Below are 21,981 nucleotides of genomic sequence, written 5' to 3' on the forward strand. Positions count from 1 at the left end.
GCTGCCCCAGAGTTGAAGAAGTGGTTAGTTGCCCACAGAGAGGGTGGGGCGTCAAAGAAGGTGTGTTCTCACAGCATTAAAAGGTTATGTCGTAAAGCAGAATGTCGTAAACCAGGTGCGGAGAGGGGCCTGTTATGGGGAGGGGGTAACCGAGGGCGGAGAGGGGGCTCAATCCGCAAGGCAGCGTTCAGACACAGTGCAAAAATCATGGCGGATGGCCCCAGGTGCCAGCGCAGAAAACAGACACAGCCACGACGCAACAACGGTGAGTCCCACAGGCTGAAATCAGGTCGCACACACAAGAACGAAAGGCGGAAAAGTTGTTTTAAAATCCTCCAGTTGTTGCTTCCATCTTTGGATTAGTTTAATGGCGATTTATGAAGTTGTGTGCTATGGGAACGGGCTGGGCTGTCCCAGTGAGCTGCACCGTTATACCTGAGTCTGTCCGGACCGTTACACGGAAGCACGCACGTCTCGTGCACAGCTGCGTGAGCCTTAAACTACTTCTATTCAACACTCAGCTCAATATTATAGCGTTTGCTTGTAAAAAACTTGTGACGTAGAGTGAATCAAACTCATTCAAAACTAGAATATAGATCAACTTTTATAGCATTCAAATAACGTCTCTGGGGATTCTTGACAGTTGCTGGTGCCATAAAGCCGTCAAAATTAGCTCAAGTCTAATAAAATACTTAACAATCTGTTATCATTTTACATGTTGTTTCAAATCTATATCTCTAGGAAATGTTCAGCAGAATCACCATTCACTGTCATTGCAAAATATGTAATAAAAGTGAATGGTGACTGAGGCAGTCAGAATATTCATTTTTGGGTGAGCTATCCCTTTAAGAGCGTCCAGTCCTGAATCCTAAAGCCAGCCATCCTTAGCTGAATGTGATTTCTAGACTTTTCAAGATAATATTTTTCATTTAAGTAATAACAAACAACACTTTATTATTATTTAAACTTTTTTCTTTCTAATTAAATAACTAGCTTTTGCCATTTCTTATAAGAGCAAAAGTGTTGCAGTCTGCAGATGAAATTGCCTCTATGCTATTTTACATCAGATTTACTAAAGTAATCTTAAAAGTACATATTGCTTTGATTCACGTCTTATCTAAACATCCACGACCAACACTGAATAGATGCTGCTGATTTCTGGTTTGACGTTGCTTTCCGGTAATATAGTCCGCCGTGCAGTTATGAGCACCGTGCTACCTTTTCCTGTGCGTGCGCGTGCGCGACGTAACACGCTCAGGAGCCGTCAACGTGTTTACCTGAACGGTGAGGAGACAACGGAGCGAGCCAATGTCCTCCTTTACCGTTCATCACCCTCCTCGCGTGTCCAGAGCCGTGATTGCCCAGACGGTGGAAGGGAATCGGTGGTTGAAACGCGAGAGAGGCGCCTAGCGCACGCTACTACCGCAAATGGCAACTTGTGCAGGTAACGTTAGAGAGCGAAGATGGTGTTTGATCGCAGATGTCGTCCGCATCGCTCACACTGATAACCGATTAACGTTACCTTTTATTTGGCTTTCATCCGCTATTGAGTGTTATTTCGCTGTGCGCTCGTTGCTAGAACGCAGGTTGTTTTGTTTATGTTTTATTTTCGCGCAGGAGTCCAGTTTCAGCTGCCGTAAAGTGGTTGGGAACGAAAGATATAGCGCATAAGGTGGTTGTTAGTGGTGTTTTCCGTCGTATTACTGGTCAGAAGTCAAACAGGTCGTTTTTGTCGGTAAGGTACCGTTATTTGTGTAATGGCGGTGTGGACCGTTATGTGCTGCAGTGAGGGCGGGGCTGCTCTCGGAGACGAGCCAGGTAGGATAGGTGACGAAACACCTACATAGGTGCTTTCATTGGCGTTATTTAGTAAGTGTGCTGTTTTAGCATAGTACATAAACGCTGTTTTATGAAGACTAATCTTTTAAGGCACACGTTCTTTGTACGGAAACAAAGGTAGCTAGTGTTCAGGTCTAGAGAGGCGCTGATTCACTGCCCGTCGTTACCGAGTGAATTCTCTGGTGTGTTTCGTGTGATATGACTTGCTTATTAAGAATACACTGCGAACAGGGTGTTTTTTGTGTGATTGACTGATGATGTAAGCACTAGGAGGAGCGGTGATGCTTTTATTTTCATTTCTCCTGCCGCTGACTCTCGCGCTTGATATGTTCACGAGAAGACCTTAAGATCTTAGGGCGTTGCAGCACGGAAATGAGGTCACACGGTCCTTTCGAGACTCGTTTTCTTTGGTTCAGTTGCTCAGCCTCATGTTTGTAAGAGAAGCGTCACCACAAGTACTATAGCATATATGTTTATGCGTTGTTTATCAGTCCTGTAGAATGTGTGAGTGAACGTTGGTAGGAAGCACGTGGGATTACAAGTGTGTATTTTGCATTTTAGACTTTCATGCACATCTCAAGTGAGATACAGAAAGACTAAAAATGGCAGGCAGACAGTAGTTGCTTTTTGTAACTCTGGTATTTTCAAAGATATTAAGGTTATGTTTTAAAAGGGGTCCCTTGCTCATTCTTCCTGACCCTCAGTCAACCTTTGACCTTTAAAGCCACACATGTTAACATTTATCATTTCTGTCGGGTCAGAATGATTCTCTTGTTTTAAAAATTCACTGTGTTTTATATTCTTCTTTTATTTTCTTAAGGACTATGCATGTATGTGTGTGTGTGTAAATGTATATTTCTAGTGTTAATGATAATTTAAACACATAATTCATATATATTCTTCCCTGGTAATAACATACCTAACCTTATTACACTTGTATAACTATACATTTATTATACATGTACATACATAGATGTGGTACTGTATATATGAGTGTGTGCATACAATATAAGATAATATATAATTGTTTATTTTTTTTGCACAGATTTATTGTCAGATATTTTATCATTAACAACACAAAATAATCTGAAATAGTTATATGGTAATTTTGTCTTGTTAGTATTATATGTTTCTGATAAAGTATGTTTACAGAGGTGAATAAAATTTTCTATCTAAACAATACAAAAAGCCCTAAATGTCAATTTACATTCATAACAATCAAGTATATTGTAATGCATGAGTTAATGTGTGTTGTAAAGGTATGGTGTGAATGCATGTATGCATGGGACAAGCAAAGACAAAACGAACACCTGTAGCACTGAGCTCTTCTCACACTTCCCTGTTGATGGAAAAGGGATACGGATGGCATTCAAGAGCTTTTCACATTTCCCTCTGTGTTTGTGGGGGGGCTTGTGACTGCTGAGCATCTCTTTTTGCATGCTAATCTCTCCCGGCGGTTTGCCGCCTCTTTGAACGGCAGGGGGAAAGTTTCTCAGGGTAAAGGGGAGGGCTTTTCTCTTTCTTTTTTTTAGGGTGGGGGAGGGTTGGGAGGGACTTGTGTTTGTGTGAGAGAACGAAGCAGTGATGAATGAGAGAAAGAGAACGGTACAGTGTGTTTAATTGGTCTCACGTGGCTCAAATAGTGTGCATACCTGAGGGCTCTTATTAACCAAAAGAGCTGGGAGAAACAGACATCTCAGGTGACTGCTACTCCCAAGTTAATCTAAATTGATTATGTCCCAACATAAACGCACCACATTACATGCCATAGACATACATGCCATAACTGTCATCTATCCCTCTCGTTCTCTCTGTACACAAACATTAAAATACATTTATGCAGTTGAGTGCATGTGTTTGCATGAATGTGCAATATATTTACATTTCACATTTTATTCGGTGATAAAATTCACTAAAAGAAAAAGAGTAAGCCATTTCACATAATAGATTTTATATTTATAATATATAGGACAATTTACAGAAGTCGTTATACATTAGTAGCTTCTTTCATTATCTGTTGTTTGGGAAAGATACGCACAATATCTTACGTAGCTTCTGAAGGGGACCATTTCTGTACTAAATTTAAAAAAAAAATGTTTATCTTATATAAATTTTGAAAGGAGTTTATAAACTTAAGAGGCAAAAAGGTATGCAAACTTATGCACTCAACCATGTATAGTCGCATACATATGCTTATATAAAACTTTTCTCTTTTTTTAATCAAGAATATCTGGTATCAGTTGAAAACATACTGTTCAAATGTTAAATGTTTTTAAAAGAAATCTCGTATGCACAACAAGACTGCATTTATCTGATCAAAAATACAGTAAAACAGTAATATTGTAAAATATTTTAAAACTATTTATTTCTTTGATGATGACACAGCCGAATTTTCAGTAGGGATGCTCCGATCGATCGGCCGGAGATCAGTATCGGCCGATATTCACATTTTATGACTCGATCGGTACTCATACATTTGGCAGATCTCACGAACCGATCGCAATTTGATGACGTCAACGCGTGACGACGTATATGATACGTGGGGACATATGTTGCAAGTCATCTCCAGTGTGGAAATGCTATGACGTTTCGAGAAACAATGAAAAATTTGTTATGTCGTGTATGTTTTGCATGATGATAATGATGAATGGGTGGTTCATTTTTAACAGCAGATTCAGTGACGTTAGAGCTGATCTGATCTGCACGTGTCTGCGGAGCCCAGGCTTTATGGCACGGGCACCGGAGCTGATCGCGGCTGCTCTATGAACATTTATTTATAAAACATAATATCTTCTTTGGCCATATTAGCCTACTCAATAGCATTAACAGAGGCTTTACTCCTTTTAAACTTTATCTGGAATGTCACCGTTTCTGTCACTGCAACTTCCCGATCAGGCGAACACACACACACACAAATGAAATCATCTGCCTAATGAAAAAATTTATTTTAGAAAAATGTAGTTAATATTGCATCATTTGTGATTTATTTTATCCACCCGCAAATAATCAGAATGCATTTTTTATTACCCGACCCGCTTATTATCCGCAGCGCCCGTGGATAACCGTGATCAAACTACTCCGTTTTGTTCTTTCAGTAGTTTTAATGTTTCTATTGCTTTTTTCCTCTTCAGTCTTATATTGAACAGTATTAACCTTATAAGTTACATCAGACTTCTCCATATTGGTGTTTAAATATATATAAATGTAGGCTACTTATAGATTAATGATGCTAAATGATAGATAAATAGATAGTAAGAAAAATAACTATATTTGCAGCATTGTTTTTTTTTTTGCTGCTGTATTTTAGTGAAAGTAATCTATAATTTTGCCTCTCGCCATGTTTCTGTCGTTGTTAAAATAACTGCGGCAGCTCTTGAACTTGGTGCCGACGCACGTCGGGAGAGAGAGAGAAAGCGCACGGAGTTGAAAGGGCTCGAATAAAGAGTGTTTAGCTATATAGTATTTATAGTGTTTATATAAATACTAGAGTATATAGTGCTGAAAGATATTTACCATAAACGACCCTGAGCGCTTGTTATGTGAATCTCTCCGCTGTTGACATGCTGCTCACTTAAAGTGGTGCTGCTGTTACGGCTCGCGGTCCGGATGGATGGCAGGTTGCGGATGAGGTCCGCCTTTTGAAAATCAGTTATATAAGTATTTAAGGATAAAAGACTCGAGTTGCTTTTAAATATTCACAAGTCCTTTTCCTCGAGTCGAGTAAAGTCTTGAGTCATTTCAGGTCAAGTCAAGTCTGAAGGCTATAAACATGCGACTGGAGTCCTAGCCCATCTCTGCCTTGGGTTGCATCAGAAACATTTTGTTTGCATTTATTTTTGTCTTATATTGAGTATCCTGATACACGTTATGCATAAACACCATTTTAAAGGAATATTAAAATTCACTGTATAAGGAATAATTTTTTTGATTATTTATATAACATTATTATATATGTTATATAAAGCTTGAAGCATCAGAATCGGCATCGGTATCGGCCGATCACCATGACAAGAAATCGGTACTCGGTATCGGCTGCAAAAATCCTGATCGGAGCATCCCTAATTTTCAGCATCATTACTCAAGTCTTAAGTGTCACATGATCTTTCAGTTATCATTCTAATATGCTGCTCAAGAAACATTATTATCATCAATGTTGAAAACAGTTGTGCTGATTAATATTTTTGAGAAAACTGACTGAATAGAAAGTTCAAACAAACTATATACACAGACAGACGTCATGGGCAATTGTCTTGTATCTTGCTTTAAAAAAATAAATAAAAAATTGCAATCAATCAATGCACAAGTCAGAGTTTCTGTGTGTGTGTGTGCGCGTGCATATGGCTTCTTGTCATCATTTACTCACCCTCATGTCATTCCAAAACCTGTATGACTTCCATTCTGTGGAACACAAAAGGAGATGTTCTGAAGAATGTTCTCGCTGCTTGTTTCCAAACAGTAATAATGTGAAAGTATAAGGAATCCAGAAACAGTCAGGCTCCAAAAGAGACACAAAAAGCAGTGTATAATTCATGCACTTCAGAAACAGTAGCTTTGTGTGAAGAACAGACTGAAATTGATCTGTTTTCTTGACCGTGAAAGTTCAAGCGGTCTAGGAAGCATCAGTCTTCATTATTATTTTTTCATTCAGAGACAACAGCTCCTTTCAATGTGGCTGGAACAACGAATGAAATTAGATTCAATTTAAATGTGTTTCTTCTATCATCTCTGATTATTGCGCACCTGCTAAATAGCTAAATACTGTGATTTCAGCTGTCCACTGAATGGGCCAGATATTCAGCAGCGATCTGAATCAGCTGTAAGAACGTAGAAGGTTTTTGAATAATTCTTCCATCTGTAGGGTAGAAATACATAATTCTCAGTTCTGACATGCACAGGTATGTGAAATAACTTTGTGCAGGTCATTTTAAGGAACAGAAACCTTAAACAGGAACTATTTTTTGGATCACTTTTACATCACTTCCTGTTGACATCCTCTAATTCTGCCAGCAGAAGAAACTGGATGAGCTCCATAGAAACCAAACATGTTTAAATCTGTGTACTAAAAAAAAAAACACAAATTTGACATGCACATCTTTAAGTATTCTTCATATCCTGACATGAGTTTTGAGATGAGTTCATCAGAGATGAGTTTTCCAGTAGCTCATATGCTTGTGCACAATTGACAGGCATTTTAAAACCAGTGCTGCTCTCAGATTTAGAGAAAGAATCCATGTGTCAAAATCTGTGATGACATACTATTAAAAACATTTTATACTTGTGTTTCTGATGATGTCATACAGCAGGTAAAAAGTTTTTCTAGGCTGCAGGAAACTGATCTAAAATTAGCCGAATTTCACTTCCTGTCTTCAGGGCACAGATCATACCTTGTATTGTATGTGTGCTCATATTTCTGCATGTGTGTGTGTGTGTGTTTACATGTTTGAACCCTCAGTTATGCCAAAAATCACAGCTGTTACTGATTACAGACACGTCACCGCTTGAACAGAACAAACAAGTGTCCTGTTTGCAAACACATGCACATTTTATTTAACAACATCAAACATGGCCATTAGTGCAAAAAGAGTGTGATATCTCTTGTTAGTTTGGGAACATCTGTGATGCTAAACTAAACAGGCCATTCTCTGTCTCTCATGCAGTGAGGAGTTTTAGCAGTGTGCCGGAGGCGACCTCAGATTCAGACGATGAAGACAAACTGCACATTGTAGAGGAGGACAGTATTGCTGACGATCCTAACCAAAAGTCCTCCGTATCCAAGCTCAAAGCAGCACGGCAGCTCTCTGACACATGCATACAGGATGGTGAGTAAACTATAAGAAATTATTAATTTCATGTATTTATTTTTGTTAGTTCTGAGCAGAAACCGTGAAGCCTTGAAATAAACCATGTAAACATTTGTGTATTAGACAAAGTTGCAAGAATTAGAGTGACTAATGTTTGACATACATCTTATCACAGAATGGCTTCTGTGGTGCAGAGTCTAGTACAGCTGTTGCACTCATCACTAGATAGGTGAACTTTTCCCCTCATAAGTGTGCAGGATTGAGGAGAGAAGTGGCGCTTCTGAAAGTTTATTGTAAAAACAATTCTTTGGTTTCATGATCAGAACAAACTAGTAATGTTAACTGGTTACTAGCATTAAAAATACTTCGAAACAATTGAAAAGGATTTACATTTTGTATTACATTCGGCAAAAAAAAAATATTTTTGGGGTTCCATCCCTTGAACAGTTTCTTAACAATAGGAGACAAATTTAAAACTAAATGTCATAAATCCTATTTTAATAATAAATTAATTTTATCAAAACATTGAGGTAATTAGATTTTTATTTTTTTCTTTCAACAGATGGCAGCCTGAGGCCAGATGCTTTAATACAAGAAATAAGGGTTAAAGGTCAGTTTAGTGCAACGCAGTCAAAGAACTCTTGTATATTTCTTGTTTTTAATTTATTTCTTAGGCTTTTTCCCAGTATAAAGGCTGGAAGGCCGGAATACGCTACATAAGTTTTGCACAGATTTTTGCCCTGATATGCAGTCTGGGGGCGGGGGGGATCAATGCTAGAAACAACAGATTTTGGGCAATCCAAGTTGACAGATTTCACAAAAATGCGTAGTGTATGATGTGCATGGAGATTTTTTAGCTTCAGAATTTTTCATCCAGTCAGAAAATATCAAATGTATTTGATGTTTTGAGCTGATTTTAGAACATATTGATTTCACTTCGCAGCAATGAAGTGCATGTTTCTGCTTGAGTTTGTTGTGTCTGGAATGACATGAAAGGCTAGTGTTTGTTCCTTAGTCTTTTAGTGTATGATGCCCAGTTTTTCCTTTGTAACTATTTAGGTCGGCATGTGTTCAGATTTTAAAAGTCATGTACTATATTCCACCTTAAGACAGAACAGAAAACAACAGGGAGTTTTAGATTAATACACAAGTTTTCAGTTTCACTGAAGTTGCTGAGAATTGGAGAAGGCTTGGCTTCTTACTCTACTTAGGCCTGCTTGTCATGGAAAGTCAAAGAGCTTGAAATTACTTTGGTAAAGAGAAAAATAGTTGAACTGACATGTGAGAGTGTGTTAGTGTATGATGGCTGGATCAGGTGTATGTGAGCTCATTCCTCTCTCAGGTCGTTATTCATTCGTAATGCGTCACCTGGTCCTTATGGGCCCCCATAGCACGCGTGGGCCATACTAGCCCACTTCCCGGTCAAATATAAGAACACTGTAGTTTTATAAGACTGCTACATTACCATCCAACAAAAAAATTCAGTGTCTGTGTGTAGGGTTCCAAAATTCCGGGAATTTTCAAGACTGGAAACATTCCATGGGAATTAACAGGAATAAACTGGAAATTTGCAAAATAGCAAGAACTGGGAATTTAAATGTAGTTGAGAACAAAATCTTGTAGCATAATCTTGGTTAAAACAACCAGATTTAATACAATTTCAGTTTAATTTCTACTCTACACATTGCTCAATCACATGCACACTGTTTACTGCAGGGCTATTGAGGCCACACCCCCTACATGCACTGTGCTTTCCTCTATAATCATTTCTTAAATCCTGCACACAAAATATCAAAATGTCCATCTTGGTCCATTGTAAATTACATGAACATTACAAAAAAAATGTATAAAACGTCCTTGTGCTGTGTCTAATACACTGACTGAACAAACATTTAGGTGAGATAAAACAAAAGTCTAAAAATGACCCTCCCCCACACACAATCCCCTCTGGTGACCTATGAGGGGGATTCCCCTCCATTTTCTCTGAAGCCACACTTGCTGCATTTGAGCCCAAAGACTACATATAAATATATTTGATCTGTAACTAGTAAATACCAAAAAGTGTTTATACAGTAGCTAGACAATTTACGAGGTATTTGCTAGCTAGCTCAAGCTGTGATGCTCTTTCTGCAAGCCAGTTTTCTGTTATCATACAGATGTACAATACTGGTCAAACGTTTGGACACATTACTGTTTTTAAACATTGCACATCTTTTGCTCATCAAGCCTTCATTTATTTGATCAAAAATACAGAAAAAATATATTGTAAAATATTGCCGGTATTACAATTTAAAATAATGGTTTTCTGTTGTAATATACTTTAAAATATAATGTAGTTCTGTGATGCAAAGCAAAATTTTGAACATCATTACTCCAGTCTTCAGTGTCACATGACTCTTCAGAAATCATTCTAATATGCTGATTTATTATTAGGGGTGTAACGGTACACATATCGTGTACCGAACGGTTCACGGGCAAATTCCATATGGGAGTGATCATCCCTATCCCCTTGGAGTGGGGACTTTGGAGTGAGCAGGGCACGTGCGTGCCATTATGTAGTCGTTTGGAATGCACTTGGTGAAGGGAGCGATGTAATTTCCTCATTATCTTCAGCTCCAAATGGAATTTGTTTTTTTTAGTAGTCTGTACTCTCTGATTTCAGCTTCTTCCCTAACCAGACAAATAACCTGACTTGAATATTATATCACCACTGTGGGCAGATTTGAAGAAAAAAAATAAAATAAAAAAAGTGAAAAGCAGATTGCCTCCAACATCTCTAAAGCAACTGGCAGATGTTCTGATACATGACTTTCCACTGTGGGCCATTTAGTCATTGTATGAATCTATTCTAAGACAGTTGGAAGCTGTATTATAGACAAATGTTGCTAAAACACCTTAATAAAGAAGTATTGCTTTTATTTCCCAGGTGTTCACATTATTTTGACCAACACCTGTATTTCATGCTGAAGCACAAGTTGAGAAATTTTGCCTGTGTTCTAATTTGCCTGTGTGTGTTTGAAAGAGGAGTGTGTCACTGATGATGAGGAAGATGGTGCTGATGATGAAGTGGCCAGTGAGGAAAAGCAGACGGAAACAGAGCATATTTACTCAGACGCCCCAGAGGAGCATCAGAGCACACCAGAGCGAGGGGTTCACGATGAGAACGGTAGCCACCAATGTTTTGTGTCTTTTCTTTAGTTGCTTATTTCGCTACTGTTTATTTAATTATACATCTGTCTGTCAGGTACTCCTGACGCATTCTCGCAGCTGCACACCTGTCCGCACTGTTCCCGCGGTTACAAGCGTCACACGTCGCTGAAGGAGCACATTAAACTACGCCATGAAAAGAGCGATGACAACTACTGCTGCTCCCTCTGTAGCTACACCTTCACCTACCACACGCAGCTCGTCCGTCACATGACCGCACACAGACACATCCGGGAACAGGTACAGCGCTGCACTCACACCTTCATGATGTTCACACCACTGGAGGAAATCACACAGAGCTTTTGTTCACAGTCACATGTTGACTCAAGCGCTTTCAAACTATTGTCTTTTCCTGTCTCTCTCTCTTTTCTCAGCGGACTATTTCTCAGTCTGGCGGAAACAGAAAGTTCAAGTGTACAGAATGCTCCAAGGCCTTCAAATACAAACATCACCTGAAGGAGCACCTACGCATACACAGCGGTCAGAGAAGTACAGAAATTATTCTGGCAGTGGATGTAACTAGTTAGTGTCTTTGTAAAATTCTGTCATCATTTACTCACCTTCAAGTTGTTCCAAACCTATATAAATGTCTTTCTTCTACTGAAAACAAAGAAGATATTTTGAAAAATGTTTGTCTCCACTGACTTCCATGGTATTTTTCCATACTATGGATGTCAAGGGGACCAGCAATTGTTTGGTTACCAACATCCTTGTAAATATATTATTTTGTGTTCAGCCGAAGAAATAAACTGAGACAGATTTGGAACAACTTGAAGTTGAGTAAAAGACAGGATTTTCACTTTCCACTTTTAACCTTGTCAGTTTTTATTTTTAAAGGTGCCATAGAATGGAAAACTGTATTTACCATGGCATAGTTGAATAATAAGAGTTCTGTACATGGAAATGACATACAGTGAGCCTCAAACACCATTGTTTCCTCCTCCTTATGTAAATCTCGTGAACAAAAAAAGATCACTGAAAAATAGGCGAATCAGAACATAACACCGATTATGACATAACAGTCGGGATCACTAATAGTTACGCCCCCAACGTTTACATATACCCGCCCATGTTCCAGGCCAGCCGAACCATCAGAAGTTCTGCAGGTATTGTGAAGAAACAAGCGAGGACAGCAGCAAAAATGGTAGATCATGGAAATAAATGTTATGTTCCAGGCTGTGCAGGGATGGGTTGGTGTATGTATTCAGAAAGGCACGGAAAGCGAATAGCGCATTCTAATAAAATAACACGAACATTATTATTCATGACCCTTCTAAATAAGCCAATAACAGACCATTTCATTCTAGGGAGAAATCCTAGGGTTGTAAATGCACATGTAAAATAATTTTTGCCCTTACCTAAGCCACATACCTTCTATGTAGATATCAGAGAACAATTTAAAATTTTGTATTAATGCATTCTATGGCACCTTTAACATTGCTTGTAACCCAAAGTTATAAAACCCTGTGTCACAGAAGTGTTAGCCCAGCATTTTGCTAACTGTATACAGTAAACAAGAATTGTTAAGTAACACCACCAATCATGAACTGAACAATACTTTACTCATTAAATATTCATAAGCTTTGTACAGTCAGACGTTCGCGCTGCGTTTCATTTCATTGTCTGAGGGAAACACCGGGAAATGGCAACAGCAAGTATGTTTTCTGGATTGCAGAAACAGTATTTATTTTTTTTGTATGTTTTGAAAAAAAAAAAGGAAACTTCTTGTTTGCACAGATTTAAAAAAAAAAAAAGAGGTAGTTGTAAGAATGCAATCCTGTACAAAATGGTGTAGTTTTTAAAAATATGTTTTTTTTAAATTCTCTAATGCTCACCAAGTCTGCTTTTATTTGATCAAAAATACAGTCAAAACAATAAAAACTGTGAAATATTTGTGCAATTTAAAATAAGTTTTCTATTTTAATATATTTTAAAATAGAATTTATTCCTGTGATGTCAGAGGAATTTTCAGCAGCCATTACATTTCTTGTTATTATCAATGTTGAAAACAGTTGAGCTGGGGTGTGTTTCCCAAAAGCAACCATGGTCGCAAGTTCCGTCGTTACCAATAGAGTTCAATGGAACTTACGACCATAGTTAGCTAACGATGCTTTTGGGAAACGCACCCCTGGTTAATAGTTTCTATGGAAACTGAGATTTTTTTTTTTTTTTTTCAGAAGTCTTTGATAAATAGAAAGTTCAGAAGAACAGCATTTATTTGAAATACAAATCTTTTGTAACATTGTAAATGTCTGACACATTTGATCCATTCAATACAACCTTAATTGAAAAAAAGTATTAGCCTAATTTCTTGAACTACATATACTTAGAAGTTCTAAGCTTCTTTCTCTCTGTGTTTATGCAGGTGAGAAGCCATATGAGTGCTCTAATTGTCGGAAGCGTTTCTCACACTCGGGATCCTACAGCTCTCACATCAGCAGTAAGAAATGTGCGAGCGTGACCCCTGCGGTCAACGGCCTGCCTCATACACCTGGAGTGAAAACGGCTCTTACCGTTTCTCGCCCCACACACATCCTTCTGAGGGAGAAGTTGGACATTACCAACAAACCTCTACAAGAGCAGCTCCCCCTGAAACAGATCAAACAGGAGCTTATTGAACAGCAACCCAAACCTGCGCCAGCAACACCTATGATAGCCACCGCCACTACCAATGGAGTCGTGGCTCAGCAAGGCGCCGTCCAAACATTGGTCCTGCCCACTGTTGGGCTTGTACAGCCAATCAGCATCAACCTAAGTGACTTACAAAATGCGCTGAATGCAGCGATGGACGGTAATGTCATCAAACAGGTATTGACTTGCACCAATGCAAACGGAACAAGTGCTAAAATCGTAGGTCAAGTGCCGGCGCAGGCGCAAGCTGTTGTGTTGCAGGCGCAGCCGCAGGTGATCTCGGCCATCTCTTTGCCAGTTTTGGGACAAGACGGAAATGCCAAAATTATCATCAACTACAACCCCCAGCTGGACTCACAACTCAAGGCAGTAAAAGTGAACACAACGCAACCCACAGCGACGCAAACCGGTATAGCGCAAGCAAAATCTACAGCGTCTAATGTCGCACAGCCAAATGTGGTGCAGCTTCAGTCGGTACAGTCCAACTCGATTGAAACACAAACATCAGGGACACCAAAACCTACACAGGTAAACATCATTAAACCAGTCCAAACGGGAAACCTCAGCAAACCACCGTCTATCATCAAGATAACGCCTGCGCAGGCCGCAAGGTTGGTTCAAGCTCGGGCCGCACAACCAAAGCTCACCCAGCAAACTTTACTGCTGGTGAGAAGGGCAGATGGGACGCAGAGCCTCGTGGTTCGACAAATACCTGTCGCCAATTCCAACACACAGAGCACCGAGACTAAATCAACCCCAGAGAAGACAACAAACACTCCTCCAGCAGAGAAGGGGGAGACAACTGAAAAAACAGGTTCACTGGAGGATAAATGTGAAAAACAAAACCTGACCACACCACCAAAAATCATAATCAAAACCGAACCGGCCTCTCCGTCCGAGATCGAGCCCGAATTGCAGAGTGAAGATGACAACGAGATGCAAACTGATGAAAATAAAGAAGGGAAACAAACAACAGCGACAACTGAGCCAGTGGCACACTCTGGAACGGTTCACAGTGGCGTCACCTGTGGAGATAACTTCCATAACTACGCAACGTGTCTGCTTTGCGACAGCTCCCCGAGCAAACGTAAGCCTTCGGACTGTCAAGGCAGTGACGCCAAAGAGTTGCCCACAACTATCTCTCTCTCCTCTCTACTGGATAAGGATAAGAGTGGAGCTGCAGAACGCCTCCTTCCTCTTCTGAAGGCCTACAGTCAGAACCCAGATCCTAGCGAGGAGCAGCTGTCTCAGGTGGCCAAGACAGTCAAGTTACCTCTAGAGGCGGTCAGCAAGTGGTACCAGAAGATGCGCTCCAAGAAGATATTGCTCCAGGCTGTAGGCAACCTAAAAAACAAAGAAGAGGTAAGTACAAAACATTTTATGTAATGCTAAAATAGGGCTGTCACAATTCTGAATTTCATCTTTTCTGACAATAAATACTATTCATTGGATAATTAAGTAAAAGCCTAACGCAGAACACACCTTAAAATGTAATTTATTCTTATTTAACATGGACTCATGATAAAATGTTAGGATTTTTAGGAAGCTGTTAGATCTTTCTTTAAAACTCTGAAATGTTATGACACATTTTAAATACTAAATAAAATATTTACAAATAAAGATATATAATGTGTATATACAGTGTACACACAACCGTTCAAAAAAAACTTTTAATTAATATTTTTAACAAAGACGCATTTATTTTATTAAAAGTGGCAGTAAATACTTTAACGTTGTTAAAAATATATATTTCAAATAAATGTTGCTGTTTTTCACGTTTCCACAAAAATATTAAGCAGTAATGTTTTAAAAATTGATAACCAAATTAAAAAAATACATTCAAATAGAAAATTAAAATTTAAACTTGTAATAATATTTTGCAATCTGACTGTTTTTACCCTATTTTTGATTATATAAAAGTAGCCTTGCTGAGCAGAAGAAACTTACTGACCACACACTTTTAATAGTAGTATTTAAGAAATATTAATAAATTTACAGATATTTAAAATATAATAAGTTAATAATACTTATTTTCATATTTTCACGGCATTCCAGTATTCGCTTATAAAACAATTTGGATGGCAAAATGCAATTGTATTACAAATATATATATATATATATATATATATTTTTAGTGCACGTTAAATCACAGATCATTAGATGAAATAATCACAATCAAGCAATTGTGTAATAACCTTGTCAAGCCTAAGACACTTTCGGTAACAATTTACAATAAGGTTCATTAGTAAACATGAACTAAGAATGAACAATACTTCGACAGCATTTATTAATCTCAGTTAATGTTAATTTCTGCATTTATTAATGCTTTATTAAAATCACAAGTTGTGTTTGTTAACATTAGTTAATGCACTGTGAACTGTATTTTCATTAACTAACATTAACAAAGATTAATAGTGTAATAAATGCATTGTTCATTGTTTGTTCATGTTAGTTAATACATTAATGTTAACAAATGGCATCTTATTGTAAAGTGTTACCACATCTTCTTAAGGTTGTCATTAATGATGCTTTTGAAAATGAATGGGTTTTTCCTAAACATATTAATAACGTCTTGCTTCTTTGTCTAAGAAAACTACACCATCTGCTACATCTGAAGGAATGAACTCCACTCAAGCCACCTGCACTCCCACTCAACCCCCTGATGACATCTCAGTGGACTCCCAAAATGGAAGCGCCGCTTCACCCGCCTCCCCTCCAGCCAGCGTCTCCACCGATGATCTTGTCATTGTCAAGACAGAAGACATAGAGGAGGAGCTGCAGTGTGAACCTCTGGATCTCTCGCTCCCAAAATCCAGCTCCGCTCAAGCCAGCACCACCACTAAGCTGCCGGTCTCCACCCAAAAGGAACCGCTCAACCTCACCTGCCTCAAGAAGCAACCATTGCCAGGCAACACCATCTATGTGACGCAGGCCGGCACGGGTCAATTAAACATTTTGACAGCATCATTGCCAACGCTGGTTGCCATAGCAGAGCCAGGTGGTGTTCCGTGCATCAGCACGACAATATCCGGTAACAAACGAACCATCCTCATCCCTCAGCTCACCTACACCTACACCACCAACCCCAGCGTTAAAACACCAGACAAGTCTTTGACAGACACAAAGGGGACGGTGATACTCAACAACTGTCCGGTAAGCACAACAAATACACACAAACATTAGGTTCTGCACATGCCTTTTATGATGATGTTGTTCTGGACTCATTTGCTCCGTCTTTCTGTCCCTCAGAAGGTGGCGGACACGGCTTCAGACTGTGTGTCAGAGGACCAGAACGATGACGATTCACCTCTAATGAAGAAGAAAAGGAAGACTGTCGGTGGCCTGTATGCCTGCGATCTGTGTGACAAAATCTTCCAGAAGAGCAGCTCACTGCTGCGACACAAGTATGAACACACAGGTATGAAAAAACGCTTGTGAATGACACAATTTACAGGAATTGGACACTTAAAATGTATTCTTGTTAGGTAATATTAGAAACTAAAATATACCTGTATATACCTCAGCTGGTGGTGCTTGCAAAACCAAAGTGTTGGATTTGATTTACAAAGAAAACATGCTGATATAAAAAAAATAAAAATAAAAAAAAAGTACATGTAAATGTAAAAATAATAAAGTAAAATAAAGTTTAAGATAAACCGGGGGAGTAATTTAATTCATCAGGAGAGGGACAGGCCCTCAAATAACAAAAAAACAAATCAATATTTTTAACAATATTATTATTAATATTATTTAAAAAAACTAAATAAGCAGCAAATAAAAATAATACAATAAATTAAAAAGGAGAGGGACAGGACAAGGACCTCAGAAAACAATAATAATAATAAATAAAAACTGACAAAACCAAACTTTTATAACCGTTAGCTTTTCCTTAAGAAAAAAAAGCAAAAAGATGAAAAAACCGTGCCTCCCTCTCTGTCCAAACACAAAGAAACAGAATAACAATCACCAGCTCCATACAAAGCTCTCCATAATCAACATATTTAGGCAAGCTCAGTAAAACATTTTATGTAGCATCTGGCTTAGGAGAAGAGAGAGACTGTAGAAGCTTTTATCCTGTTCTGGTCACATAACACCAGTATTCACTATAGCAAGAAACACCTGTTTGCAATTAAGGTAGGAAGAAAAACATGAAACATATGGTGCAATAGCGCCACCTCCTGGTTACACATATTTGTTTCCAAATGCAACCAGGTAAGATATTTGCCAGGGTTTTCAACCATACATATATATATGCATATGTGAATCATATCTATATATATTTTCCCTAGTTCCTCATATTATACATTCAAAAAAAAAAAAAAAAATAAATAAATAAATAAATATATATATATATATATATATATATATATATATATATATATATATATATATATATATATATATATATATATATATATATATATATATATATATATATATATATATATATATATATATATATATATACATATATATATATACACACACATTTCCATTTATTTTAGAAAGAAGTTGCATTATAATAGTAATATATTATATCTTATCTTATAAAGTTTGAAACCCCTGATCTAATGCAGTGGCATTCATACATTTTGAAAGTGTCCTAAAACTCTTGCCTGTTAATATGTACTTCCTTTGTGCTAACCTCATCGAATTGCATCATCATTATTCCAGGTAAGCGCCCTCACGAGTGCAGCATCTGTAATAAAGCTTTCAAACACAAGCACCACCTGATCGAGCATACGCGACTACACTCCGGAGAGAAGCCCTACCAGTGTGACAAGTGCGGGAAACGCTTCTCTCACTCAGGCTCTTATTCTCAGCACATGAACCACAGATACTCCTACTGCAAGAGAGACACTCATGAGCTGCCAGAGCAGGCCAGCACCTCCACTCCTCCCTCTCAGCTCGACTCGGACGAGAGAGAGAGTGACGGAGAGGAGGAAGAGTATTTATCCGCTCTGGACATGAGTGATATCAGAGTGGTGCAAGTGGGAGAAGATTACGAGGATGACGAGGAGAGCGGCGGAGAGGAAGAGCAGGACCGAGGACATGAGGAGCAAGAGACAGAGGAAGGAGGAATGGTGATGGAGGTGGAGCTCGGAGATACTGACACTTTGGAGGAGGAAACCGTGGAAACGGAGGATGCTATGGAGACGGAGGAGTCAAAGGAGGAGGACACAGTTCTCACAAATAATGAAGAAAACACAGAGATGGCAACCGAGGACTGAAGGATGAACGCTCTTTTTACAGTCACTCACGTGGGACTAATGAAAGAGGTGACAAGCTCTTCATTGTAAACTTAGTCGTCGGTTGCAACGGAAACGGTCTCAGCTCTTTACTGTGTATAAAACCCAGGTGTGCCTGATTTAAAATACATTATTTCCTTGTTTAAAAAAAAGGAGAAACAGAAACTCCAACTCAACTACACTTCGTAGGACTTCAAAGTTTCAGTTGTTTGGCTTTGTTCCGTTACTGAACCGCCCCTGGATTTATCAGTGTTCACGTGCTTTTGTTGCTCTGTACAGTCAAGATTTCTATACCTTTATATTTGCCAATGAAGTTTACGAAAATCAGTATTTTAAAGTTTTGAGAAGCAAAACTAAATTCTGCACTGCAGGTATAGCTGGTTTACTTACGGAGGGTGATTCTCATGAAAACTGTCAAGAAGGGTCATATTTCACTTGAAAAATCAAAAGAAAAACATTAAGAAATTAGATTTTGCACGATGACAATGAAGTCTATTTTTAAAACATCACAGACATTTTTTAAAGAATACTTTTAAAATCAATGTATATTTACAATTGTTTTTATTTATACCATAGTTTAATTCATGCTGATTTTAATTTAAAAGGGAAAAAACTGTGTCCAGACAGAATGGTTTTCATTACTGTATTACAGTATTTTAATCACATTACAGTAATGAAAACTTATTCATATGCGTAATTGTCAAAATCCAATGCAAAAAAGCTCGTTTTTAAATTAGACTATTTTCTTAATGCAAAATGTAACTTTTAACTTGATTTTTGGGGGTGAAATATGACCTGGACATTTCTTTGTGAGGTTAACCACAGATGTCTCAAGTTTAAGATACCATTCAGTATTTTTCTCGTGTTAATCAGGCAGGCTGTTGTTAGCATTGCCTTGTTTTCCCATCGATTGTTTGTCTGCCTTATGAAGGAAGTTAAATTGCACTTCACTATTAATAGCTCATTTATAAAAAGAAGAAAATTTAAACAATTAATTATGGAAATATTCATAGGAATGCTTATTATCATTTAAAAACTTAAATCGCGTTTTGATTAAATTTAAACTGGTCACTTGTAATGAACTGAATAATAATTCAAATCAGATTTGAATTCTATAAAACAAAAAAAACATTTTGTAATAAGCACTCCAAAATATTTGTCGGCAACTGTAAAAAATGTTTTGAAAACATACTTTTCACGATCATGACACCATATGAAAACAAAAAAACTTCAGGAAAAAAGTGTCAACTTCAAAAGGCAGTTTCACCTGTTGTTTCATTCATCTTTGCGTGGCTTTATGTTGTAATGTGTCAGTCTGTGTTCATAGGAGATGCTTTAAGGAACTGCACACCCACCGCCTTATGCAAGACCGCCAAGCTGTAAGTGCCATTCACAAACATTAACACAGTGCTCCACAGTCACACCGGACAATCTAGACACACTGCTCAAGGACCCAGCCCAACAGATTTGACAAATTTACAGAAAGTAACACTGCCCTCATTTGTAATTAAATGGCACAGTCAAGCTGTTATAACTCATGCTGGTTTTCAGTGTTTAGAAAAGTTCTCTCTCTCTTAGCCCACTTTTGTATTGCCAGACAAAAGATAATACAATATATATAGAATCATATAATAACCTAAAACAAATAGCCAAACCAAGTAATGAATACAAACCAATTAGAAGCAGGTTAAGGATTATTTGATGAATGATGATGAAAGAAATATACTTGAAAGAAATTTATTAACCATAGGATTGTATAGGAGAGCACAACCCATAATTATCAGCAAGTGTTCTCTCTGTTATTAAGATTTCCAACGTGTATGGCCCTATAGATGAGACTAAATCTAGCATCGCGATGTCATGCAGAAGGCAAATGTAATATGACTGTGAAGTACACAAAGAAAGCAGCACTTTGGAAGAGGCGCATAGGATTAAAAATGTTTTAGTTGATTGTGTCTGAGCAGACCTTACAGTATTATTAATTTCAATGTATTTCAAAATGTTTATTCTTTTGTGTTTATGCATGTGTATATTGTGTAATGCCATCAGTATTATTGTCATTGACGAATGTTTCATTTGTAGAACCTTTTTATATACGTCTTATTTTTGTATTGCTTTATTTATTGCGTGTGTAATACACAACACTTTAGTTTAACACAATGTACTTTCGAATTGATCTCAGTGCCACGAAGGAGGTTAGACCCTGATATACAGTATATAAAGCCGAACTTAGCAGTATTAGTTTTATCATTTCAACTTATTTTTTAACTCTACCACAAAAAGTCAATCAGGCAGATATTTGCACCCATTGCTTCAGTTTTTCTTGAATCCTGACCCTTTTCCAACAGCTTCACAGTAATTAATAGTAAATGACCCTTAAACCTGTGATGAAGAGCATGGATTCATGTTGTTGTACTGGTGTTGTAGTCAACCCATTTTGTCTGTCTGTTTTTATTTGTGCCAATTTTGCATTGTGTGTGTAAATGTCACATTTTTCACGAGGTGATAAACCTGTTTGTAAGATTTTTTTCTTCCTTTGTTTCCTTTTTTGATGCCCCATAAAATAAAATGAAGTGAAGCACCAGGTAATTTCTAAATTACTTATTTATTCTTTAACATATTTAGTGAAAGCGTGCTAATATTTAATCATTTCCACACAACAGTGGGTTTCCAAGATGTTTAGCGTTTCATTTAAGTGTTAAGTGACATAGCATCCACTGTTTGTGAGGTTTTGAATCTAAAAATCCAGCAAAACATTAGGATTAGGACAAACTCTACTATTGCAAAGACTTGCAAGAAAATGTATCCATTGGAATGGAGAGGAAATAGTTTGCAATTTCCACTTAAGAGTGAAATGAGGGAGTATTAGATCAAGAAATCAGTGAATAAAATGCGTCAGACTAATTTCATATTTTTTTCCTCATGGGCTCAGTCTGCATCTTTATCTATAAAAAATATAAACTGTCATACTGTATCAATAGCATTAAAGGAATATTCCAGTCCAATAATTTAGATGAGTGCCTAAAAAAAGCAAACCAAAACAGCATTTACAGTAAAAGCCTATGAGTCTGAACATTCCTTTATAAAGTGGCTGTGCTTTGATTAATTCCATATAATATAAAATACATTACAGGTGGTTTGTATACCAGAAGTTAAATTATATGTGAGAAGATTAAGAGCGACATATTAAAAACAAAACCAGTGTTATTGTGATCTTTGCTGTCCCCTGGTGGAGGGGAGTAACAACACTCAAT

The 21,981-nt window shown here is 37.8% G+C and overlaps 1 protein-coding gene across 5 annotated transcripts; it reads left to right on the forward strand.

Annotated features, from left to right (window-relative positions):
* The first annotated feature begins 76 nt into the window (after nucleotides 1–76).
* On the forward strand, nucleotides 77–21,308 carry LOC306881752 (zinc finger E-box-binding homeobox 1-like). Of its 5 annotated transcripts, none has more exons than XM_079436001.1 (10): nucleotides 77–265; nucleotides 7,497–7,658; nucleotides 8,203–8,250; nucleotides 10,663–10,806; nucleotides 10,885–11,087; nucleotides 11,222–11,327; nucleotides 13,213–14,840; nucleotides 16,068–16,631; nucleotides 16,728–16,896; nucleotides 18,153–21,308. In XM_079436001.1, exons 1-10 carry the CDS (start codon nucleotides 208–210, stop codon nucleotides 18,707–18,709), a joined length of 3,639 nt encoding a protein of 1,212 aa, XP_079292127.1. In that variant the 5' UTR covers nucleotides 77–207; the 3' UTR covers nucleotides 18,710–21,308. The 5 variants fall into 5 exon arrangements, with proteins under 5 accessions (XP_079292127.1, XP_079292128.1, XP_079292131.1 ...); XM_079436002.1 differs by having other exon boundaries at nucleotides 16,731–16,896; XM_079436003.1 differs by lacking the exon at nucleotides 77–265 and adding an exon at nucleotides 1,185–1,444.
* Nucleotides 21,309–21,981: the final 673 nt, after the last annotated feature.

This window comes from Barbus barbus (genome assembly GCF_936440315.1).
Source record: "Barbus barbus genome assembly, chromosome: 15".
NCBI classification, from domain to species: domain Eukaryota; kingdom Metazoa; phylum Chordata; class Actinopteri; order Cypriniformes; family Cyprinidae; genus Barbus; species Barbus barbus.

Coding starts and splice junctions, on each gene's coding strand:
- LOC306881752 (XM_079436001.1), top strand. CDS start 208: ATGGCGGATGGCCCCAGGTGCCAGCGCAGAAAACAGACACAGCCACGA. Junction 10,807..10,884: donor AGGGGTTCACGATGAGAACG/GTAGCCACCAAT, acceptor TCTGTCTGTCAG/GTACTCCTGACGCATTCTCG. Junction 16,897..18,152: donor ACACAAGTATGAACACACAG/GTATGAAAAAAC, acceptor TCATTATTCCAG/GTAAGCGCCCTCACGAGTGC.